Source organism: Melanostigma gelatinosum (assembly GCF_949748355.1).
Source record: "Melanostigma gelatinosum genome assembly, chromosome: 19".
NCBI classification, from domain to species: Eukaryota; Metazoa; Chordata; class Actinopteri; order Perciformes; family Zoarcidae; genus Melanostigma; species Melanostigma gelatinosum.
In genome coordinates, this window is record NC_136652.1 from 17,628,004 (window position 1) to 17,652,303 (window position 24,300).

General features: G+C 43.4%; 1 protein-coding gene across 2 annotated transcripts in view; it reads right to left on the reverse strand.

Moving 5' to 3' along the window:
- nkain2 (sodium/potassium transporting ATPase interacting 2) overlaps window positions 1-24,300 on the reverse strand; it is a gene marked incomplete at its 3' end in the record, with an annotated part of 55,233 nt that overhangs the window by 25,886 nt on the left and 5,047 nt on the right. For both annotated transcript variants that reach the window (XM_079291321.1, XM_079291320.1), the window contains exons 2-3: window positions 1,251-1,388; window positions 79-159 (exon numbers count right to left, since the gene is read on the reverse strand). In XM_079291321.1, the coding sequence (XP_079147447.1) occupies window positions 79-159; window positions 1,251-1,388 (219 nt within the window). The remainder of the gene's footprint in view (window positions 1-78; window positions 160-1,250; window positions 1,389-24,300) is intronic.

The following is a 24,300-nucleotide window of genomic DNA, read 5'->3' on the forward strand; positions in this document are numbered from 1 at the left end:
TCAATGAATTTCTACACTGTCGGCCTTATTCTTGCATCTGAATTTTGAAATCCAAGTTGTTGTTTTTTTTTTCCTTACTCTGGATAGATCTCCAACCTCCAGGTAGAAACAGATGATGAAAACGTTCCAGGTCATCCACACGACCAGCCAGGCTGCGTACTGCAGAGAAAACAGGGGGGGGGGGGGGGGAGAAGAGAGTGAGAGGCAGACCAGATCTGACAGGTCTTTGTTGTCCATTAAAAATGCATGTTCATGTCTTGCATTTGGAGCGAGCTGGAGACGGACGGAAAAGACAGAGGGGGGCTTCACTTTTGATGTTGTTAAGATGCGGAGAAACAAAAACAACAGCGAAGAGTGCAACCAATCAACGGAATCAAACCAGACAGAGAGAGAAATTAGATGTGTGTGTGTGTGTGTGTGTGTGTGTGTGTTACAAGGAGTTATACGCAGGAATGCATGAATGATGGAAGTAAGGCAGACTTTATAAGCTTGGATAAAACTTTTATTCCTTTTCATTATCTGAATCTCCTCAGTCTATTTCCTCTGTGTGTGTGTGTGGGTGTGTGTGTGTTTGTGCATGTGAGGGTCGTTGAGAGGTGTCGGTGGGGGGGGTTACATGATGTGTGGGTGGGTTGTGTGGAGGCCCTGCAGCCGCTGTGAGAACTTCTGAAAGTTTTCTGACACATGAATTATTTCATCGACAGCTGCCAGAGACCAGAGATGAGTATCGAAACAAATAAAGGCAAGTTATTCCTCCACCCACTCCACATCACTGCCATAACCTTCTACTTACCATATTATCATTTGTTGTCAGATTGGCATTATCAGTCGTATATATATCTATATATATCTATATATATATAGATATATATATATATATATATATATATATGAGCGAGAGAGAGAGAGAGAGAGAGAGAGAGAGAGAGAGAGCTATTTGCAGATATGAACATATGAGGGAGGATCAGTTGTTACATTTTTTTTAAAGTGATGACTATCATACAATTTGAATGGATGTAGTGGTATGAAACCTACAAATGACTTCCAGAGAAACAGAAAATAAAACCTTTAAACTTTAAACTCACTCCAATCCAGTATTCAGCCTTCGTTATTCGATGAGGAGAGCTGAGTATAGTTTAATTAGAGGCTGCTGCTAAATCTAGGGCAAAGGACATGTAAAATGGCTGTTTCAAATGAGTGTGTGTGTGTGTGTGTGTGTGTGTGTGTGGGTGTGTGTGTGTAAAACCCACCCCAGTGACATATCTCGGCCTGAACTGAATCGTGCCAAACAGGCCCAGGATGACGACGATGATGTGGAGGAAGTTGATCAGGATGGGAGCCCACTGGTAGCCCAGGAAGTCTATCACCTGACGCTCCAGCACACTGACCTAAGAGGAGGAGGAAGAGGAAGAGGAGGAGATTAGTGGCGAGAAACAACAAACCAACAACAGTGGTTTCTGAGCTTTTTGTTTCTTTTCTTTTTTTTCATGTCATTTTATTCTGTTTCTGCACAGTTGCAGACCAGGCGACACGAACATTATCCGTATTATACTGTTTGTGGAATTAGATTCTCGTGGTGGCTGCATGGGATTGTTTACGCCCTCTGTGATCCAAACATTTTCAGTAACTCAAGAGCTTTGTTAAGTCCAACAGTCAGATTTTATTGGAAAAAGACAGATGTAATCATTTCCAAAATCCACAACACGTTTTTATCGAACCAAACATTCTGCTCCAATCCATATTTATTGCCCAGGAAGCTTTTCTAGTAGCGCGGGCGCCCCATGTACCACAGATGAGTCCTTACTGCAGCAGCCCAGGTTCAAATCCGACCCCAGGCCCTTTGCTGCAAGTCCCCCCCCCCTTTCCTGCCTACCTAACTTATCTTTCAAATAAAAGCAAAACGGCCCAAAAAAACCCCCAAAAAAAGATTTGCTCCTCCACTCGTCGCACACAAAGGCAGGCACGCACCTGTAGTGGCCGGTCTAGCAGCAATGTAAGAGCACCGTAAATTACATTTATATAACCACAGTGAAAACGTCAATTTTTGGGGGTCGATGGCATTATAAAATATAATGACAGACATTCATTTGAAAACCACAGTCGAAGCGTTGAGCGTAAAAACAAATGTAATTCGGTGCAGACCTAATAAACAGTCAGTAATCTATACATTACTGTTCGGCTTCCAGGACTGTGTGTGTCTGTACTGTGGCTTTATTATCATTCAGCCACTAGAGCCTCACGCTGAGATAGTTAATGAAGTCAGCGCAGCGTATGATACGGCTAAATATATTAACACACACAGGGACGCGGAAGCAGGAGACAAAGAAGGTGGTGCATTAAGAAGAAAGAAAGGATCATTACTAGCTTCATTTAGCCCAAAGAGATGCCGATATTTACAGTTCTGCACTATGAACCCCAAGTGTTTAAACATCGACAGCTTACATATCAAATTTGGGGTTTATTTTCCGTTATTCTCACTCTCTTCACACAACACACTCGCACGCACGCACGCACACGCACACACACACACACACACTTCTGCATGGCTGAGTTTAGGGAGCCCTAATGTGAGACCATATGGCAACACTACAGCCATTCACAGCCAAATAACAGGTACACACACACACACACACACACACACACATCAACACACATGTGAACAGTAACCTTGTGTAAACTACACCAACTCAACATTGGCTTTAAGTAGGAGAATGTTTATTGAGTTAAAAGAAGAGGAAGGTATATATATGTGTGTGTGTGTGTGTGTGTGTGTGTGTGTGTGTATATGTGTGTGTGTGTGTTTCCATGTCATGGCAGGTCTGCTCTGCTTGGACACACTGGGCTCAGCTGGCACCACAATGTGTGAGTGTGTGTGAGACATTGTGTCTCTTTGTGTCCCTGCCTTTATGTGCGGGACAGGCTCCGTCTCTCTGCATCTTTGTGCATCGGCTCCATTTTATTATGGAAACGCGTGTCCTGTCCTCCCATTGACAATTATGTAGTGCGCCAATTGTGCCTCTCTCTCTCACACATATGCAGAGGCCATTATAAGAAGTCACGGGTCTCCCAGCCCATTACTGAGGCCCCTGGGGGCCCCTCTTTCATCACCAATAATATAAACAGTCTTTACTCCAGCTGGGACGCACACACCCTCTTCAAAGGACACACAATGAATTACACACAAACACAAGTGGCCAAGAATATTTGTTAGGTGGGATAAATAATATTTGTACGCTTTGAGCAACAAGCGTATTGATTTCTCTTTATAGCAACACACACACATCCTTAATGGTCAGTCAGCAAAAACAAATCTTTTTTTTTGCTGGTGTTTATTGTTCTAACCTGGGTAATAAAGAGCAATGCTCAAAGCCAGACCATCTGCTCATTTGCGCCGCACTCATCTCTTGATGTGAAATTCTCATTACATGGCTCGGCTGCAAAACAACTAACTTCAGCTGCCTCACTACGTCACTCTGTGCAATTCAGTCACTGAGCTCTCCTGGCGGGGAAAAGACAAAGCATATAGCACACAGCCTCCCTCTGTCACAGTCCCAGCATCCCTTGCATGTGTCAAATGACAGAAGCCTCCGATAAGGTGTGAAGTCGCCCGGCCTTTCTACAACTGTGACTCTGGGGAGAGAGAGAGAGAGAGAGAGACAGAGAGAGAGATGGAGAGCTGCAGACGGCGCAGTCGCTAGCAGCAGCTATGTTAGCACATATGTCTGTTTTGTGACATGTGCAGCTGATGAAAGCGCCGGCGCCTGTACAGGTGGAGCTCTAAGCGGGCTAGCCGGGTCCTTTGGGATCTGCAGTGACAGGCTTTGATGCTGCCGACGGAGATGTTTCTTTCAGTTCGGCTGCTTCAAGCACATGCGAAGGGCCGTGTTCACATCCAGCTTGTTTATCTACACTGTGCATCCACCTGTGGACGCAGCACATTAGTCTTAATATGTTGATTTTGCAGAGACAATTATTTAGAGTTGCACGTATTGACTGAGGGCGTGTGTTTTGTGTCTCTCCTCAAGCTGCAGTGGTCTTCCATAGCTACCTGTAGAGCTAAATTAACGGTGCACAAGTCTGCTGTGAATATAGTTGATGTGCCTATGACTACATGTACAGTACAGTATCTTTTGTGTGTGTGCGAGTGTGTGTATGCTTCACAAAACACAGGAAAAAGACGCCGTCTGTCAATCCGTCTAAAACCAGCACATAATACCTCAGGGACCAAGGATGTCGATTCCACCCACTGTTTTGTTAGCATAGAGCTCTTGTTAGCATGAGTTTCCCAAATGCAGTAGTTAGCAGAGAGCCTCACTACAAATCCACAGTGCATCCATCACTGTCCTGTCGTCTATACTCACTGGAGACAGTCTCCTACCCATGTAATAGAGCCAAAAATAATATTGTCGTGGCAAGGAAAATATTAAAAGATGAACAAAGGCCGCGGACATGCTGCTGAAGTGATCGAGAAAGACACTTAAACTTTGTGAGTTTGGTAATAAGTTTGGTCTGTTTGATAATGACTGATTGAATGATATCAAAGAACTTGTATTGCTCCAGACAAGGCCATTATTATTATGAGACACTGCAGAGGGACGCAGTGTTCTTTATCTTAAAACTGGAGAAGGGAAGAGAGAGAGAATAAGATCTGACAGTCACTGAGGATAGAGGAAGAGATGAGAGAGTGGTGGTGGGTGAGAGAGTCGTCTTCCCATCGTCCCTCGATTCCTCCCTCCTTCCCTTCTTCCCTCTCCCGCCCACTTTCTTCTCTCTCTGCTGATCTTCTCATTTCCTTCTTCTTTCCTGTTTCTCCTCATCACTCCAGTGCTCTCTTTCCTCTCCTACATATTTAATATGCATTCATCTGTTGTGTCATAAAACAGCAAATTACCTCACCTCCCTCTTTTCCCTCCATCTCTTTCCTCCATTACTGCGCTATACCTTCCCGTCTCTCCGTTCGCCTCCTTCTTCTCTGTCGTTTACGTCTCCACCTTCCGTCTCCTCCTCATGCAGCGTTTCCTTCTCGACAGCTCTCCTTCCTTCCCACCCTCCGCTCTGCCAGCCTTGTTATCTCTCCCTCGCCTCCCCCCTTCCTCGGCCTCATCCTTCCCATCCCTCGTTCCCTCTGTGCTTTTGGCTGAGAGTTTTTGCTTGGTTCCGTGACCTTTAAAAAAAACCGCTGATCAAATTCTGCCGCTCATCCCATTATAGAGGACAGAAAGGGGGAGAGGGATGGAGAGGCGGTGAGACGGGGCATAGGACGAGATAGATAGCGAGAAGAAGAAGCTGGAGGAAGGAACGGGAGAGGAGAGGAGAGGAGGGGAGGTATGTAAAGCAGCAGGGATGGAGTGGAGGAAAAAAGAAACAGGCAGAGGAAGTGAGGAAATGTCCAACCAACTGCATGAGTCAGACAGGGAGCATCACGACTCAGTAGCAACTAATCAGAAACACAGCGAGGCACATGTGACATATTTCTTTCTCCTCCTCATTCTGAAACCATCTTTTTTTTCTTTCAACCTGCCTCTGTATACTTTATTCTCCTAATAAAACTCAAAAGCGACCGTGGTTTACTGTGAACTTAATTAAGGCCGCGTGCCTACGCCGTATCCCACTGTGTACAGCAAAAGCAATCTCCCATTGATTCGAATCACGCAACGATCAATTCATCTCCATTGGAGGCTATTAGGGACCATTTGTGGCTACTTAGGGCTCGGAGAGAGAGAGGAAAAGACGGCGGGGAGGATGGGCTGAGCAAAGTGAGAGGGGGAAAAAAGATAAAAGGATGAAGAGGAAAGGATAAAAGGAAAGGGAGAGCAAATGGAGGAGAAGGAAAGAGAGATAGAAGGAGGGTGGGTATGGAAAAAGACAACGATGATCATAGGTGAAATCCTTTCCATTAAATATCCAATTTCCCCACTCAGGCCCATCATTATCATCACAGCTGTTCACTCTTATCTGTATTATCCACAGTCACTCAGCTATAGACTGCACTGCACACAACTCCAAGAGTTACGTAAGGCTGTGGTCATAAACCGCATAGCAGTGGTAGCAGCTGATGTGTTACCTTTCAATGAGTTAGTTGTGTTTCGCTCCTTTTTGAGCCCTGAAATTGCCCACAAAATGTCATCACGTGGCTTTACATGCTGAGGTGAGAGTGGAAAACACAACGGGGGTTCAAATAACGTGGGTGTTTGAAAACTGACTCTGGGAAAGTACCAATGTTTCAAGGCTGGAACTAACTAAGTGACTTTGTGGCTGCCGATCAACTAAAGGAGCGTGACAAGAACAATTCCACCCTGTTCGTTAAACATGAAGGTGCAGCCAGCAGCTCGTTAGCTCGTTCGTCATTTTTACACTTTGCTTTTTGTACGAATCAAACATGTGTGGAGGCAGATTTTGTAACCGTGGAACTGCTGGCTGTAGCCTTTTAAAGGGACAGTGGGTAGAAATTGTTGGCATCTTTAAGGTGTGCTTGCAGACTGCAACCAATACTTTGGGATTGCTGCATGACAATAAACACAGTTAAATACAAAGACATAATCAAAAATACAAATATCAAAAACTACAATATAACATGATAAACATTTTTGAATGATATGGCTCCCATTAGTTGTCAACATTAAGTAGGTTTGATGTGCAATAAATTGAATAAATAAGATGTAAAAGAACATAATAGTCATTTTTTAGTTGGATGGCCATCATTTATAATTACAGCAGCATGCGTTGCCAATATCTGACATGAAACAAATCATTCTGACCCAACACTTGTCACCGCTCATTGATCCCCGTCCAGATGACACGCGTTTGGTTTAATCTGTTTTGCACATTTTGCTGGCCTGTCATGATGTCACTTTTATATATCTGGCTGCCACGGCTGTCAACAGATGGAAAGAGAGCACGGAGGCAGCGTTAGCCAGCGAGCGGCACCCTGTAAGCACGCTGGAGTCGTGTGGAACAACCGAGATGGATCAAGATGGCAGCGTGCTGATGAAAGCTGTGCGGTGGAGGAGCACTCGCAGGCTGTCATTATGGTCACTCATCTCCATGCCACAGCTCTAGACAGGCTACTTAGAAATGTGATGAGTAACCGCTGGCCCGCGGGCAATAATAAGCCCGAGCACCTGAACAAATTATAACCGCAGTTTAAGTCCAATGGAACACTTCAATGAAACGTCATTGGAAAGACAGACGGATTGGACCGTACATCAGTTTTCTTCTACCTAACCAGAAATGCCTCGGAGGGAATTCCCTTGTGTTCTGTCACTGCTTCTGCTTCTCTCCTTCGTGTCCTTTTGTACTTTTTTATTCTCAGCTTGGAATGTCGGTGACAAAGTACTTCAGTGCTGCCATACATTCGACTTCTTGCTCGCTTGAGGGAGTATCGGAACACCCCCGTGTGGCGAAGTTGGTTCAGCCCGGCGGGTCGAGATGGAGATGTTTCGAGGCAGACGCCGTGATGTCACACGTTAACGAAATGGGCTGTGCCGCGGTCGGACCATTGACTTAGAAGATGACGTTGTCAGAGGTTCCGTCTCACGCTGAAACAACCTGCTGACTGTATGCTGATGTTTGCATTCCTACTTTACGGTACTTCGGATGAAAGCCATTGACTAAATGGTACTTCTTAAGTCTTGCTGGTCCCATCATGTTTGTTGAACACCATTGGGCTTTGAAGGTCACCAAGATACCTTCGTCTGATCATAAAGAAGGGTAATAATAATAATAACTCAGCTAACATTTGAACCACCTGTTGTTGTGGCATTGCCATTGATACCAACAATGCACCATTCTGCCAATGTTCCCTCTGTATTCACTCTGCCAGGCACCTAGGGATCCCTTCCACGTCTCTTTGTGAATTAACTGCAGTGATTAATATTCTCAGGAAATATTTCTTTATGTAAACGTGGCATTTAAATGTCAGAAACACCAGCTAATCAGTTTGGTATTTCAACACATCTCCGCTCTCTGTCCGTGACTGTCCACCCCTCTGTCTCTATCTATTTCAGCCGTTGCTCTTTTGTTTTCTGTCAGCTGGGTGCTGCTCTCTCTTTGCCTGGAAAACGACAATTAAGAAGAAAAGAAAAGGCCCGGTTTTGAAATCCTTGTATTGTATCATTTGAACGTTTTGTTTTTCTTTTCGTTCTTTAGTGGTCAGAATTAATAAAACTATAATTGAAGTGAATGACAGGTGACAAAGACAGTGTTTTGGACTTTCAAAAGGGGATAAAACCTTTTTCGGCGTCTGAAATTAAGTCCTCTTGTTGGCTGACCGACTTTTGCAAGCAGGCGTTGCTAACAGATGCGCGACTGACTATGAAACTAGACTCGTAGCCCGCGAACATTCAAACAATACGTTGTCCCTCCCTCTTTTCTTAAAGCCCACACAGCATTGGCTATACGCCATTATCTGTCCTTATGCAACCTCGTAAAGTTTGAAAGCTGGACTCGTGCTAGACAGTCACAATGGTCCTCAGAGTTTCTGCTGTTTACTCCTCCGTGGCATTTCGTTCTCTTGATTGTAAACCTTTTAATTCAATAAAGAGTGAATAAAGGAAAGAGAGAGAACTGTCAAAACAAAACCCATGTCTTTGCATTTCAGTTGTGATTTACGTTTCAGTTTTTGACTTCAAAATGTATCATAAGAGACACACTGAAGCCTAACACCAATCAACTTCCGTGTTCCGGTTCATTCGCCCAATCAGGTGAGTTGGAGCTCGTCAAAAGCAGATCTAAGTAGAACTTAAAATAGGAAGGGTTATTTATAGCATCTGAATGGTGCACACACACAGCAACACACCCGCATGTATTCAAGTCTCAATAAATACAAATACACACAATTAAACACACACACACACGAAACAAAAGCGAGGAAGCATGGATACAAAGATCCACACACACACACACACCTCCACACACAGAGAGCTTGAGGACATTCTCTCTCTGCAGACTATCAATCAGATATCATTAGACAGCCTCAATCAAGAACATGTGTGTGTCAGTTTGTATGACAGTGTGTGTGTGTGTGTGTCTGCCCTGAAGCTGATACTAAGCTCAATGTGTCATTAGCAGTAATTCCAGGTTGCAGCAGAAGCTCCTTACAGTTATTTACCACAATTGGCTGACTGATTATAATTAATGGCATATACATCATCTGCAAAAATGCACCTTCGTCTTCGGTGGCCAATTCATCATGTTTGATGGAAAGCTCGTCCACCAGACAGTTTTTCTTCCCCGCTGCTGCCGTTGAAAGCCTCGTCTTCCTCTATCAGTCTGTCGGATTGCCTTTCTCCATCTGATCTGGCCTGACCAAAGCAGCGCTGACATTATCAGAGGCAAGCAGAACGTGTGAAATGCTCGGATTTGTCTCAATATGTTTTATCTGCTCTGCCGCTTTGATCTTAACTGGACCGATTTTTGATGAAAGCACACAAGAGATGAGAAGACAACGGGGCTGGACAGTCCTCTTTAGAATGAGATAACTCGTTCAGAGATGGAGGAGAGAGGAGTTCTTTAAATTTCAAATTATAGTCCTGATACATTATTCAGAAGTCGGTGATGGATTTTGTTATGCCCCGTGGTTGTACATTAAAGTATTTGCAGTGAACTGGATAGTTGATTTTAAACAGATGTCAGGAGTTACAGAATTCTTGCCAACATTTCTGCTCTTCTCCTTTTCCTCTCCTGGCTCCTTGATGGTTTGGGCTTCCTCTGCTTTTCCCTCCTTCTTTATCTTTTAACCCTCCCTTCGGCTCTCCCCTCTTCTTGCTTCTTTGTCTCTCTTTTAAGAAAAACCTCTCTCCTCTTGCTTTTTGCTTGTCAGTTTGTCTCCACCCTTTTCTTCTCTCTCCCTCCTTCCCTTTCTCCTCCATCCTTTCCTCTTCTCCTCTTCCTTTTTCTATCAGCCTTTCTCTCTCTCTCTTTCCTTCTTGCCTCAGCTTCCATTATCTCTCCTTCCTCCTCTATGCTCCTCTCACCCCACGCCACCGTCCTTCCCTCCCTCTCTTAATCGGCTTCTGTGTAACTATTCATCCCACCCACACACGCACACACACACACACACACACACAGACACCCACACACTCACACACACACACACCCACACACACACACACACACACACACACACTCAGTAGTATCCCTCCTCAGTCAGTTTGTAAATGAATTATCAGCCCACCAGTGGTTTTCCGTTTGTACACTCTTATATGTTAATGGCCGATCTATGCGGGCAATGCTTTTATGAGGATACAATGTGTGTGTGTGTGTGTGTGTGTGTGTGTGTGCGTGTGCTGGTTAGAACAAAGGGGGGTTCAAGTGCTGCATGATAAATAGGAAGTATTAGGAGGGACCTCCATAGCACCCAGGGGCTCCCGTTGTGTGTGCATGTGTGTGCGTGAGCATTTTGTGTTTAGTGTATTTAGTATGTTAAGCGCATGTGTGTGTGTGTGTGTGTGTGTGTGTGTGTGTGTGTGTGTGTGTGTGTGTGTGTGTGTGTGTGTGTGTGTGTGTGTGTGTGTGTGTGAGAGGAGTAGCGGGATATGTAGAGTGGAAATGACACTAGACAAACCCACAGATGGACGCCCAGCGGGCTAAGAAACATTAAGGCTGCACTAACACATTACCACACAAAAACAGACTCACACACACACACACACACACACACACACACGGGATGGTAAGTAGATATTGGCCTCTCCCTCTCTCTGAATAACCTCATGGGAGCCAAATGAAATCAACATCATTGGTGGTTGTGGCGTGTGCATGTAGGTCTATTAACACATGCACAAGAGAGGAATACATGTGAGTGTGTGTTGCATAATTGTCAGTAAAGAGGATGAATATCAGCCAATACATCATAAAACACTTGAAAGGGGGTATTTCGCATGTTAGCTTATTGTATCTGGGAACTGACTGCAGCATGAAAACAGCCTGGGAGACTGTTTTTTTAAAAGCTGCTCCCCAAAATGTTTCGGCTCCTTCAGTAAGTCAGGAGACAATAGCATCAGTGTGGTTTATTGTGTTTGGGTCGTCTGCCAAGACTAAATTAACTTTGTGTCGCGGGCTGAATGGGAGGCATGAAAGGAACCTGTGGTGTCCCAGCTGACAATGAACTGCCGGTCAACTTCGTCACCTTATTTAAATGAGCTTCATTGTCCTCACAGTGCTCATAGCATCAATGGGCGCCGGGTGCTTTATGTCCTCCCGCTCACCGTTATGAGGCAGAAAATGTGGCTGTATTTCCATAATATTACTCTGGGTGCCATCGCCGAGGCAACGCTGCTGATCGCCCGTCCGCTTCCAGTGGAGCACATCCAGCCGGCACTTGCTCCCGGTGCACGTGGACACGGAAGCTCGTCTGTGTGTTTATTACTTTACAAAAAAACGCCCACAAGCAGATTGCACTTAAGCCATTTACGGTGCTGTAAATCTGGAAGCCTGTGCAGCTTTCCATCAGCGGGCGAGCTGCTACTATTTTTCCAATAAGGCCAAACATGTTTTCCGGTTCGGGGACCAAGCTGATCCAGCCTGGTGTCTGCTTTCATGGCACACTTGGCCTGGTTTCAAAACTGGGTTATATCTATAAACCCTTCATTTACCTGCGATTTGTTTTGCACATTGTTGCTGGCATCGCTTCAGAGAAACTGATTCAATTGCAGGACAAAATATGTGTGCAGGTGCTTGCTGAGTCATAACAAGAAGAAATCAGAGCACAAATGAAATAACAGGATACTTTGATAGATACATTTTGCCTCGAACTAGGGATTATTTTCATTATTGATCAACCTGCTGGTTACAGTTTCTCTTTCGATTTGGCTCAATTCTTGAATGAGAATTAATTCTTCCACAAAGAATGAGTTCAAGTCTCTGAACAATTCGTTTGTTGTTCAGAACAGATTTGAATTTCTCTTTTATTCAAGCAAATAGCATGTGTTTTCTCACATCTGTGCAAAAAGAGTCAGTACAGTTGTCTGCAGTCTGCACAACAACCACTTGCACGTGGCTGATCAAAACTGATGAGTTGATTCTAACAGAAATAGTTTTCACAACTTCTGTTTTCTTTCACTGTTTGAGCCATCGCATGAACATCTACAACATGGATTTACAGAAGGTGAGGAGGTTTTTCATCACTGCATCAGAGGTCTTGTTGTTGTTGTTTTGTGGCAAATTGAACTGTATACATACACATGTGCATATCATTTGTCCGTGTACTAGAGTATTGTACAGTATTGACCTTTCCCAGTGAACTAGAATCCAAAAATCTCGATCCTCACAAGCATTCAGTTAAACAAAAGTGGCATTCCCGTATGGAACAGTAAGCTGTTAAATGTCCCAGAAGAGTGAACCATCACTGGGTTTTTTTCTCGCTCGTTTTGTTTGACTAACAGTCTAAATACAGATATTACATTTAATAAATCCTTCAAAATGATTAAAAAAAACAGGCAAAAGTAGCAAATCCTTGAATTCCAGACATTGGAAACAGAAAATGTTCTGAATTAATTATTCAAACAAATTGTCATTTATCAATGTTCTTGACGATTACTTTTCTGTCATCTGACTCATCGATCAAATGATTAATTGTTTTGGCTCTATCTTACCTGAAACTCAGCAAAGAAGTTACTGTGTGTGTGTGTGTGTGTGTGTGTGTGATGCCAGAGTCGCTACAATACTGTTTGTGCGGTCCTCTAAATGCTCTTATGCAATGTAATTTATCGACCACTTCAATTCATCAAGCGTGTGTGTGTGTGTGTGTGTGTTTAGCATCTGTGCCTGTGTCCGTCTTCCCAGAAGCCCTCTTGCTACTCCAACTGTACCACTACTTAAAGATTACTCTTTTCCGTCGCACTGATCACTAACTGCTCAGTTCTCTCGCTTAATAATCATAAGAATGTTGTTTCACTAATGCGTAATACCACTCAGCAACAGCGTGGGACGTTTATTGAATGAGAATGTCATTAAGACTAAAGGTTATGAGTATGGAACACGGATCTGAGAGTTATAATAAGCTCAGAGGAAATATTAGTCCTCCAAGCAGACGGTAAAAAATGAAACGACTGCAGCCGATATACAAACACATTCACTCACACGAGCTCCTTATGCCTACAGTGGTGTTCAGCTCCAGGGACGGGAATGTATGACGCAGTGATGCAGATACGATTTAGTCTTTTTAAGTGGGTGCAATGTGGCATAGTATACACTGTTAACAGTATTTAAGTTACGTGATATCAGAATCAGAATCAGAATCAGAAACCGTTTATTGAACATACAAGGAATTTGACATGACGGGAGGTGCGTAACATTTAACAACAATCAACAACGAGCAACATAATGTGGTTTTATGCTTTTTGACCCAGTAAGTTTGATTAATAATGTTTCATTATTCAAGGGAACGACACACAAAAACAATGCAAGCATGACTTAACAAAAAGACCATTCGGGACCTTTAACTATTAACTATGTGAAAAAGTTGAATCAAATCCAATAATTAGACATTTTTGGGGGTCTGAACCAACTTTCGATGAAACTTCATTTCATTAAGGTCAGACAATGAGTAAGTGAGCAGAGACCTAACGTGATTAAAACAATGAACTTTGACACGACAGCTTTTCTTTCTTCGATCTTGAGGGAAACTAACTAAGTGTGTGGCAGGTCCGTGCATAAAGGATCTACAGAGATTTACTGTGTCTTTACTGGAGAATCAATATGTAGACACTGGGCCATTAGTGTTTAAACACCTGCACTTCTTCACACGCTTTCTGTGAATGGCATTGACCACCACTTTAGCTCTTAACTTGGTGTTTTTCTGTCACTTAATGCTGTATATACACACTTGATAATGCGTTATCATTGATTTTTGGAAGGATTAAAACAAATTAAAAAACTAAGCTTGAGAGTTCCCTTTTTGACTTTGGAAAAGCAGCTTGACGAAAAATAAACAAGTTCCCACCGCAGGCCTTCAATCATAACTCGTGGCCTTTATCAGGGGATTGAGTTTGCACAGTTGCCATGGAGATATTGTTATTATTACACAAAGCACAGACACAAAAACAACTTAGTTAGGGCAAGCTTGGGGTTTGGGTTGGAATGACTTCTTCAGTGAGGTTAGAGGGACCTTCATCGCCAAACTTTGTCGACCCTTTTCCTGCACTCCAACCTCCTCCCTCCGCGGACTCTCATCGCACTGCTCCAAACATCGCTGAGAGCTTCTCCCCCGTCTCCTTCCCTTCCTGTCTCCACCTCCCCTGTTTAGTCTCTTTTTTTGCCACACATTTATGTGTCCTTCACTCTCCCCTCTGTGACCCATCTTTCTACATCACTGCTCAAACACCACTCGCTCTCTCTCTCCCACACCGATACCGGCGGCATCCCTCTACTTCTTCCCTACGTCTCTCTCTCCTTATCAATCCTTTCCTCACCTTCACACCACCTTGTCTCTCTGCTCCCCATCTGCTGCAGCTTTATTTAACCGTCCATCCATCCTCCACATCTTTCCGTTTCTTCCTCCGGACCTTGTCTGGTGCCCATTTATTTGTCTCATCCTTCCCCATGCATCCCTCAATCCCTTGACATCCTCCTCCCTACACCTACCCCATTCTGCTACATCCTCCCTTGTCCTTCACTGCCTCCCTATATCCCCCCCCCCCCCCCCCCCCCTTTAGGCCAACATTATCACCACTAGCAGTCAGGGCTCCACAGCAACAATCACCTATGGACAGACTGCACCATCACCTTTGCACACACACGCAAATTCATGCAAGCTCAGGCGAAGCTCGACACCGTAATCAACCCCACACATGCAGAATCACACACAAAACATCAATGCTCTATTCCTCTTGTTCCCAGGTCTGTCTTACACACACACACACACACACACACACACACACACACACACTCAGATGTAATCACTGTGAGTGCTGAGAGTGCAGTGCAGAGTTGTGAGACTTCTAAATGCTACGGCCTGCCATCAATCAGAAAATCCTTTCTGGGGATTGGACAGCTGACACTGTCTGCATTACGCATCGTCTCTCTTTATTTCAATCAATCATGTCCTCCGCTCTGCACAAGGCCCACAGATTGCCAAATGATATTGGCTCGCTTTCATCAGACTCGGTGAGTGATTATGTCGGATTCAGAGGAGAGATTTTGCTTTAATTTGTTTTGTAGTTTGTTCAGGTTATCTGTTTTTGTGGGGTTTTTTAAGTGAACGTTTTCCATTTGCGCTGCCTCAGCATAGTAACGACTGCACACCGGCAGAGATGCCTTATGATATGATATGAAAGTTTGCATAGAAAGGATTTCAAATGTCTAAGTGCAGGCTGCTAATGCACTGTAGGCAACGTCACTGGTGGGTCAATAAATACAGACACAGTTTGAACTTGGCTTTAAAAAGTTGGATGTAAAATGATCTGCAGACTATGCGGGTCAACAGTTGTTGCCAGCGGTGGCAATGCAAGCAACTTCTTCTGTCAACTAAGTATGAGGGAAAGTTTAAGTATTACTAGGAGAAGTGATATTCCAGATATATTCTTTTCCTTTATTCATACAGTTTTGTGGGGGGGGGGGGGGGGCATTGCATGCTTTTGCTAGACAGCGCCAGTGGTCAGCGTCTCAACCCTCAAGCCATTTTCTAACACAGTTGCTCATCGTTTATAATGATTCAGCCAGGAGAGTTTCATGCCCATCAAAGCCTCTCGGAAGTAGAAAATGACAGGCTTTTCATTCTCAGAACCTTTTGAAGCACACAAAAAAAACCTTCCACTTTGACTGTCCTTTATGTGACAGAGTTGGACATTGCATGATGTTCTTGTACCACTGCCAAAGCTCTTCGGATGAGGGAGAGAGGACTCATTGAATCATCGAGTCTTGTACTGCAATTAAATCCCATTCTTTTGAGACTGTGATGTATACAGGTAAGAAGCACCAAGTTGCACAGACTTATAGTTTCACTGTAGAAATATATTCATATATTGTATTTTGTGTTTTTTTTTACCTGAAGTGTTGCATAATGTTTCCAGTTTTTATACAGGTGGCCCTGTGGGAATCAAAGTCCCAACCCTGTTAGTGATAATGGCATGCTACTGGGGCACAGCATTGCTGTATACACACGACAATGTATGGACTCCCCTCCACACACACGCACACACACACACACACACACACACACACAGTGAACACCGCTGCCACCACCATGTCTCCTTCAAATACATATTGTGCTTCTATTTTGGTGAGACGTGACTACCGCTTGGGCTGATATGCTGATACGGAGCCGGGCTGAAAGCTGAGACTCCATCCGTATCTCACTTTAGCTGCCGTATTCAAAAATACAAGAGATTGCCGGATCTGATTACTGTGTGTGTTTGTGTATGCGTGAGTATGACAGAGTGAGGCAAGAGGAGAAAATAGAAGGCAGTAGATGTGTGTCTATGTGTGTGGGGGAGAGATAAGAGTGGAGCCAAACCAGAGGGCAGGTGTGTAAGGTAATAAGACCAAATCAATTCATACTGAGAGGAAGGCGGAGGAGAGGAAGAGGAGAAGAGGGCCTGAGAGAGAGGGATGAGTGGCGGAGGCAAAATGATTGCAGGTAGAGATGAAAGCGTAACGTTGAGCTCTGTCTGCTCTCACACGTCACCCGATATCTTCTATAGTCCTTAAAGGGATTCCAAACTGAGACAAAACTCTTCTTCAGTGTGCCTTCAGGGACCAAGTGAGGGAAAGTGGATTCTCTGGATTCATATTTCAAAACATTAGAGCAAAGAACAGAAAGGCTGCCTCTCAGCGTCTGTGCCTTATGGATATGAATTTGTGCATTGCATCCCGATGTGTGTTTATTTTTGTGTGTCAAAGAACAAACAAAAACCAAGTAATGTATTTATAGATCAAAATAATGGCAGCTCTTGGAGAAGCGACAGAAGACCTTGGCAGACGGGAGTCAAAATGTGACCCATCACAGATAAGAAAGCTGCTGTCAAAACACGCTTTTGTACCTTCATTTCTTTTCTCCACGCAACCAAAAACGAAGAGGCTAAGAAGTATCAGGAGTGTAAAATGATGTACTTAAACCTTTGAAAACACAAATGCACTTGTGAAAATGAAAGTGATATTCAGGTGAAGCAATAGGAACTGGAAGCAGGACTTTGCACTGAGTCATGTACAGTATATTTGGTGTGTTAGATTAATAAAAGACAGATATCTTTGCAAATTTGTTGATTGATCAATTTGGTAAGTAACATCAAACTCAACAATATCATTCCAGATTCCAGGATGTCAAGAAATGGTTAAAGCACTTAACTCCCCATAAAACTACAACTTTGTTTTTCACATGTCTACTTCCAGTCTTAATGCTAAGCTACTCCTCTCTTAAAGCTTAAATATATGAGACTGCAATTGATCTGAGACATTTTAGCATATTTGATACACATGGGAAGGTAGACAGAAGAGACGACAGAGTCAAGAGAAACAGGTTTAGAATGAACAAGATGATGTCCAGGGTGGCGGGTGCACAAGGTGAAATTGGATTCTCATCCCTCATAAAAGTGTCTTTCTGTGGATATTGCTGCAAACACGCTGCCCATTTTATGTTCAGGGCCAAAAGTGTTGGAAACAAACCGCCTCAGCATTTTATAAATTATTCTTTAGTCCCACTTGAGGGTCTTTTGGCCTAATAATTAAGTTCAGTTGTACCAACTGAGCATATTCTGGGCCAGATGCACTGACTTTAGCGACCGTCTTTTAAGCATTCTGGTCCAGAAAGACCAAGATATCAAACAAGCTAGAAAAGCCTTTTTTGTCATTTAGGTGAGATTTTGCAAGGTGCAAGTTAGAATCATGAAAAACGTAGGCAGAGATTTGATGAATGAGTGAATTATGTGAAAATATGCTAAAGCTCACACATTTGCAAGCTGTACCATTTGTTGTGTTGCTGCACGGAAGTCCAAAAATAACAAAAAAACTTAAGTATCAATCATTTTATATGTCCTTATTAGACAATAAACACTTTAAGACAAAGAACTTGTAACGTTGAATTTTACAAATAAGCAAATGCCATTTGAAGACAGAGAAGAAGAAAAGGTAAGAGAGAGATATGACGCCTATTCATTCTATGAATTTGAAGTGATATCCTGTCTCTTGGTATAATAATGGCCTAAAGCTACCTTCCTTTCAGCTCGGTACTCCGCACTACATTTTCATGGCTACCAGAACAGAAAACTCAGACTGGATGCAGTTCCTTCTTGTTTCAACAGCCATGAATTGATGGAGTCAGCGTTAAAAATGAGACCTTTAGTCCCTTCGTGGATCGAACCTCTGAACCCGAGGAAGAGTCTGTATTGACCAAGTGACAGTAAATCTTTGGTAGAAATATCAATAAAGGTCACGCTCCATATTGGCCAGAACTTTATCTGACAATAACCCTTGGCTTCTTCTCAAATTCTGTCATTTTCTGGGTACATGTCAACTATAGAACGGCTCAATATCAAAAGGGGGACTTGCGAGTCAGACAAACTATCCCTTCAGTATAAGTTACTCTCAAACTTTAATGTGTGGGTGTGTAACCCAGCGAAACACTTCCATCAGTTCGATGTTTATATAAAGGCCAGTGTGGTCTCTACGATAGCACTTTAATAATAGCTTGCACAGCCAAAAGGAGACTTTCATCCCAAGATCAACAGCATTAATCATTTCAGGAAGTGCCCCGAAAAGGTCATATGTCACGTTTAGGTGAGAGTGTCTTCTGGTATCGGTAGAAATTTAGACGGAAGCAAAAGAGGAAGTCAGATGATGTTGCCAACAAAACATCAAACCAACAGTCTGTGTCTTACATTTTTGTACCCGTTCCCTAATCTTTACCATGTATTGATCATTGTAACCATTAAGATGAAGGTCCTCTAACCTTAGTGATGCAGTCTTTCACTAAACCTAATCAAACCTCAACAAAAGCGTTGTCACATAACACGATTTTGGAAGGCGTAGACGCGTAACGATGTCCTGCCGATCAGATCAGATCAGCTTTTTTGTGTCGCTCTAGAAGACGTTAGTACTCAACTCCCTAATCCTTCTTTAGTCCAGAAAAGTTTTCTATCAAATGGCGTTAAAGAACTTTTTCAGGGACTTTTTCAGGGACCACAGAGGGCCTGGTACGTGAAACAGGACACTGATACGTGAAACACTATTTGAAGGGGTTAGCAGGTAAGCTTGCTCATCAGCCTTTTGGACTCCTGCTCTTACGTAGCTTATTGGTCTTTTGAAGGTCAGTTGAAAGGTTTATCTCGGCCTTTAACCACTGTCTCTCATCAGACTGCAACACGTACACATTATTTACTCCACTGTCACACAGTCAACACCCAACATATTTGGCTCCCTCCACTGTCTGCCATCTACGGTCATTACTGATAACTTTGCAGTGTTAAACGACCCGTTCCTCCATTAGTCATCTGTTCATCCATACGTCTTGGGTATCTATCCATCATCGATCCATCCTTTCTTGTTATCGTCTGCTCCTCCCCAACTCATCTCCCCACCCGGCCTTCTCTCCGTCCATTCATCCAAATCTCAATCCCTCCATCCCAATATCGATCGGCACACAGACATTCATCCATCCTTTATGAATATGTCTACCCAACCGTCCATTCTTCCTTCCCTCCTTCCTCCCTTAGCTGCTTGTCCCGGTCGAAGGGCTTCTACAGCGAGACTTAACGCTCCACCACCTTCCGCATGTGAACACACGGGCACTCCCTTCAGGATGCAGATGCAAAGAAACACATACCTCGTTTTCACAGCTCCCTGAGCAACTCCAATGGGCCCGAGAGAGACGGATACTGTGCAGAGCAGCGAAAAGAGAGCGCTAAAGAAATAACAAATCTGGGAGGAATAATGGAGAGACGCAGAGAGAGAGAGGGCAACGATGATACAGACCGACAAGAATAAGAAACCAAAAGAGAAAAAAGAAATAGTGAATATTATTATTAGTTTAGATCACAATTTTGTTCTATTTGACTTTTCTTCTAATTTGGATATTTTATTCATCTCTCTGCAGCAATGTGTTGAACTACTTTTTATAATGGCTCCTTATTGATGTCTAATAGCGATGTGGATTCTCAAGTACAATCCCTTAATCAGTCCTGGATGAAGTGGCTGTTATTAAGGCTAGATCAGCTCCTCTGATCAATTCGTCCTCCTGGATAAAATGACAGTAATCGCTCTTTTAAACGTACCCGATACCGAGCTAAGCGTTTTTGGGAATCCACCCATCATTACTTTTAATGGATTTTTAAGTCCAGCTGACATCTGTTTCAAAACAAATCATACATGTTAGAAAATAATTGCTGAAAACCTGTGAACTACACAGAACTAAATTGCAGAGTCAAACCGTTAAACTGGCCTGAAATCAGGGCTCGATGACATAATCCCTCTATGAAATCTAGAGCGTATGACAATGACAATGGCTTGCCCACCTTAAACGTCAGTCCACCTTCAACAAGGGCCCAAGTTATATCTTGACTTCTAAAATTCTATTTTTCGCCTGCCTTAGCAAAAGTCTTCTCCAAATTGCCTATAAGTGGTCCAAAATGCTGCTGCCAAACTTTTGACCAAAGTCCTCCAAAAGGTCTCCTGTGACCACCATTTGGATTTCTTTACTCCCCTTAAATTTAGAATCTAGTTTAAGATTCTTGTGGTCACAGTTCGAGCCTTGCATGGTCTGTCGACTGCCTACACTAAAGAGCTGCTCCGTCGGCAGCAGCTCTCTGAGGTCCTCTGATCAGGGTTTGTTGGTTGGTCCTCGCTCCAGGCTCCAGACGAGAGGAGACTGTGCCTTTGAGGTTGTGGCTCCTCAACTTTTGAACTCCCTCCCATTGGACTTAAGATCTCTGGACACTGTGGACACTTTTATGAAGCAGCTCAAGACCCATTTGTTTGGAGTTGGGTCTTTTATGTTTCCAGTTTTATGTCTGCATGCTGCTTTATCTGTCACTTTTAAAAGATGCTGTGTAATTAAACATAGTATTATAATTATAGGCCGTATAAGAAGATGTTTTATCATGGGCAAGTTTACTGCTGATGGGAGGACGGTTAGACCGTAAGTAGAAATAAAATGTAATCACTGCTCCCAGCGAAAAAGCCTTATCTCTCTTCTTGCATTTTCCAGCTAAGTATGGTGTTGATAACCTTTTCTGTGCTGAGCAGCTTTCCCCCCAAAAAACCCATTACGCTCAACAGAATATCAGTGTCACCCTGAAAATATGGTTGTTTTTTCCTTCCGCATAGGAAGTGTTCATCTGACACCAGCCACATCTCCGTCTCATAAGTATGTGCAATGAAGCTCGAGGCATTGCTTCGCAGTCGCTTCGGCCATTATAATTCAAGCACTCCTTTGATGTGATAACATGAAAACGACTGCGCAGGCGGAATATCGGGATTCACGGCAACAAAACAACAATAGCAACAACTGCATCAACAGGATGTGCGTTGTCACAGAACAATGGGGGAGCGTTTCACCTTGAGGGGAGCAAGCGAGCACCAGCGCAGTTTGATGTCGATTAAAATAAAACGGAGAGAAAAGCAAGTGTCTGTCTGTACTGTCTGCCTGCGCGCCCTCCGTGTCAAGCTGCCTCTGTCTGCCTGCGTGTAAATATTGAGGCAGCAGTATTTGGCCAAACACCATCAGCTCATCCATCAGCGGTGGTCACGCACAAGCTCGGCTTCCAGCACCGTACGATACGCATCTCGGCAGCTCAGCAGACACACAAGCAGCCGGAGGCATCGCTCGCTCCAAATCCAGTGCGCGACCCTTTGTTGCATGTCGTCGCCTCACTTTCCTCTCACTCAGTCTTTATGCCATTTTCATTGTATGGTTTTCCTCACACCAATGTGACACCAATGTGTTTGCTGAAGAAAAAAACGAATTTGGACGAATGTTGTCACACTTTGAGCAGTGAGCCCCTTTGAACTTTGCCACACATCGATGTATCTTTTGATACTTGTCCTCTTTGTTTCTTGCATCAGAGATGAAATAACTGCCATTGCTGCAAAGGATAAGCTTCCTGCTGTTGAAATAACAAATCAATGAACAATACCGAGACCGTGAAAGCGAAGCAGCTGCAGAGAATTCGGCCTTGATTAGTAAAAATAGCCTTCTCGCACTGAGACATGTCAAATGTCTTTAATGACAAAAGAAAAAGGGGCGATACTTATTTTTACATTCTGCAGCTTCACTGAATCTGGATTCTGGGTTGTCGTGATTTCAGCAGCTAAGACGCCATGTTTTGATCATGACTGCAGTAATGAAGTGTATAAACTTGCTACTGATTTAGGCCTCAAACTGGCTTCCTCTCCATAGCGTAGGTGGCTGAGGCTCATGGGTAGTGTAGCATTAGGAGCTGTCCGCAATAGCAAACCGAGGAGAAGAAAACAAAGAAGTGAAAGACAAAGTCATACATCAAAAAAACAACAAAACATTCTCCATCTAAACTAATGAAGTATTGCAATCACACTTTGTATTTTACTGATAATTAACATTGTTTGAGTTATATAGGCACAGGAGTGTTCTCCACAGTGGATGTGATTCCATATGCGTGTCAGTATCACTGAGACTGTAGAACAAATAATCCAACTGTGTAAGGGTTCAATTTAAAGCCTCCACTGAGCTGTGGAAGAATATAGATTGAGTCAGCTTTCCCCACTCAAAGAAAACAGATTCCACTCTTTCACAGTTTCGCAGACGGATTCATGATGACAGCTGATACAGTGTCATGGTTTTTACACCCTCTCTGTGAGCCACCGAATGCTTTTTACACGACACGCTACAATTTCAACTAGGAGAAGAACTAACGCTGTTTTTACAATAAATAAATAAAAAAACATCTCGTGTAGAAAGTTGCAGTTTATAGAGAAAGCTTTGCAAGGGAAAAAAACTAACAGGGAAGTGAGGTGGTCTTTTTGGAAACAGATAAAAGATCAGAAAAGACCAACGTAAGAAAATCTCTTAAAAACACGTTGAAGTACAGATGCTAATGGAGCTCAGGCTCCAGTAAGTAAGACAGGAGGAGGGTCTCAGAAGCCTCGGCGACTCATTGACTTAAATATGAAACCAGAAGCTAAGTGTAGCGCTCAAATACCGATAGACAACTACACACATCCGTTACTCTATCCACGCCATCAGAGATCAATTGGTGAAGAGAGAGTCACCTCCAGATGTGCTGTGAAAGACCTTGTCATCATCAGCAGCAGCAGCACTCTACTGTAAGATCAAGCTGGGAGGCTCTAACAGCCTCCTGCTCGGCCCTTTGGACACATTCCAGCGTGAAAACACACCTTGCTGCACCATTTTCCGCTGCAGTTGGTCGAAATATATTGACTGAATTTGAAGTCTCCAAATTGTGCAGAATAATGGGGCTGTGCTGTTGTCAGCACAGCAAGTGTGGTGCCACAATTACAGCCAAACGTCATATGTAGACCGGGGGCAAGGTTTTCCCCTCGTACGGTCTCATTGATCACAACATTACAGACATTACAGATGTAAAAAGAAAATGTTCATCTTTGACAGCATCAGTTAAAGTAGAGGAACATCTGGAAATGGGCTTGTGGTTAGTGTGAAATAATCGTATCCATGTTTTATATCGTTTTTAGAGGAACATAAAAGTCAACTATCACAGAGAAACCTTTGCAGACGACCAGCCTGAGTGCACACGCCGCGTACTGCTGTCAACAGCTGTGCGAAGTCGGGCTTTGCCTTTCTACTTACACGTTTGGGCACGGGCATTATTTGACGTGTTAAACATAGAACTGTGTAATCATTCGACGTTCGAGGATGAGACGTTTTAAAGAAAGTTAATTAGCAAAGAAGTAGAGCAAAAAGAAGGAAGATCGATGCCGAGAACGAAGAAAGGAAGAAGTAGCCTACTTTCAATCCGCGTTAGTGTGCGAGAGGAAGCAGAGGTTCCGACAGAGTCATTAGAAATATCTGTTCGCTTGAACAGAGCTGATCCATTTGTCTGATCGATGATATCACAGCACCACATTTGCCCTGAAATAAACTGGGCATCTCTCAGTGAGCTTTACCGTCAATAACACCGTTCAGACTTTGCAGATTGAATTCCTGCAGCAGAAACGTTACTTCTGAACCGCTGCATTTTGAACACAGTTTCCTGGCACATTGTTTCTCTGTCTGTACCTTACGGGCATCTGCAGATACGATGAACTAGCAAAAGCTCATGAAGGCTATTCATAATCTGGTGTCCGTGAGTTGCTTTCAACTGCACGACTTCAAAAGATACAATCAGACACATTTATATGGGGCTATAGGAAAGTATG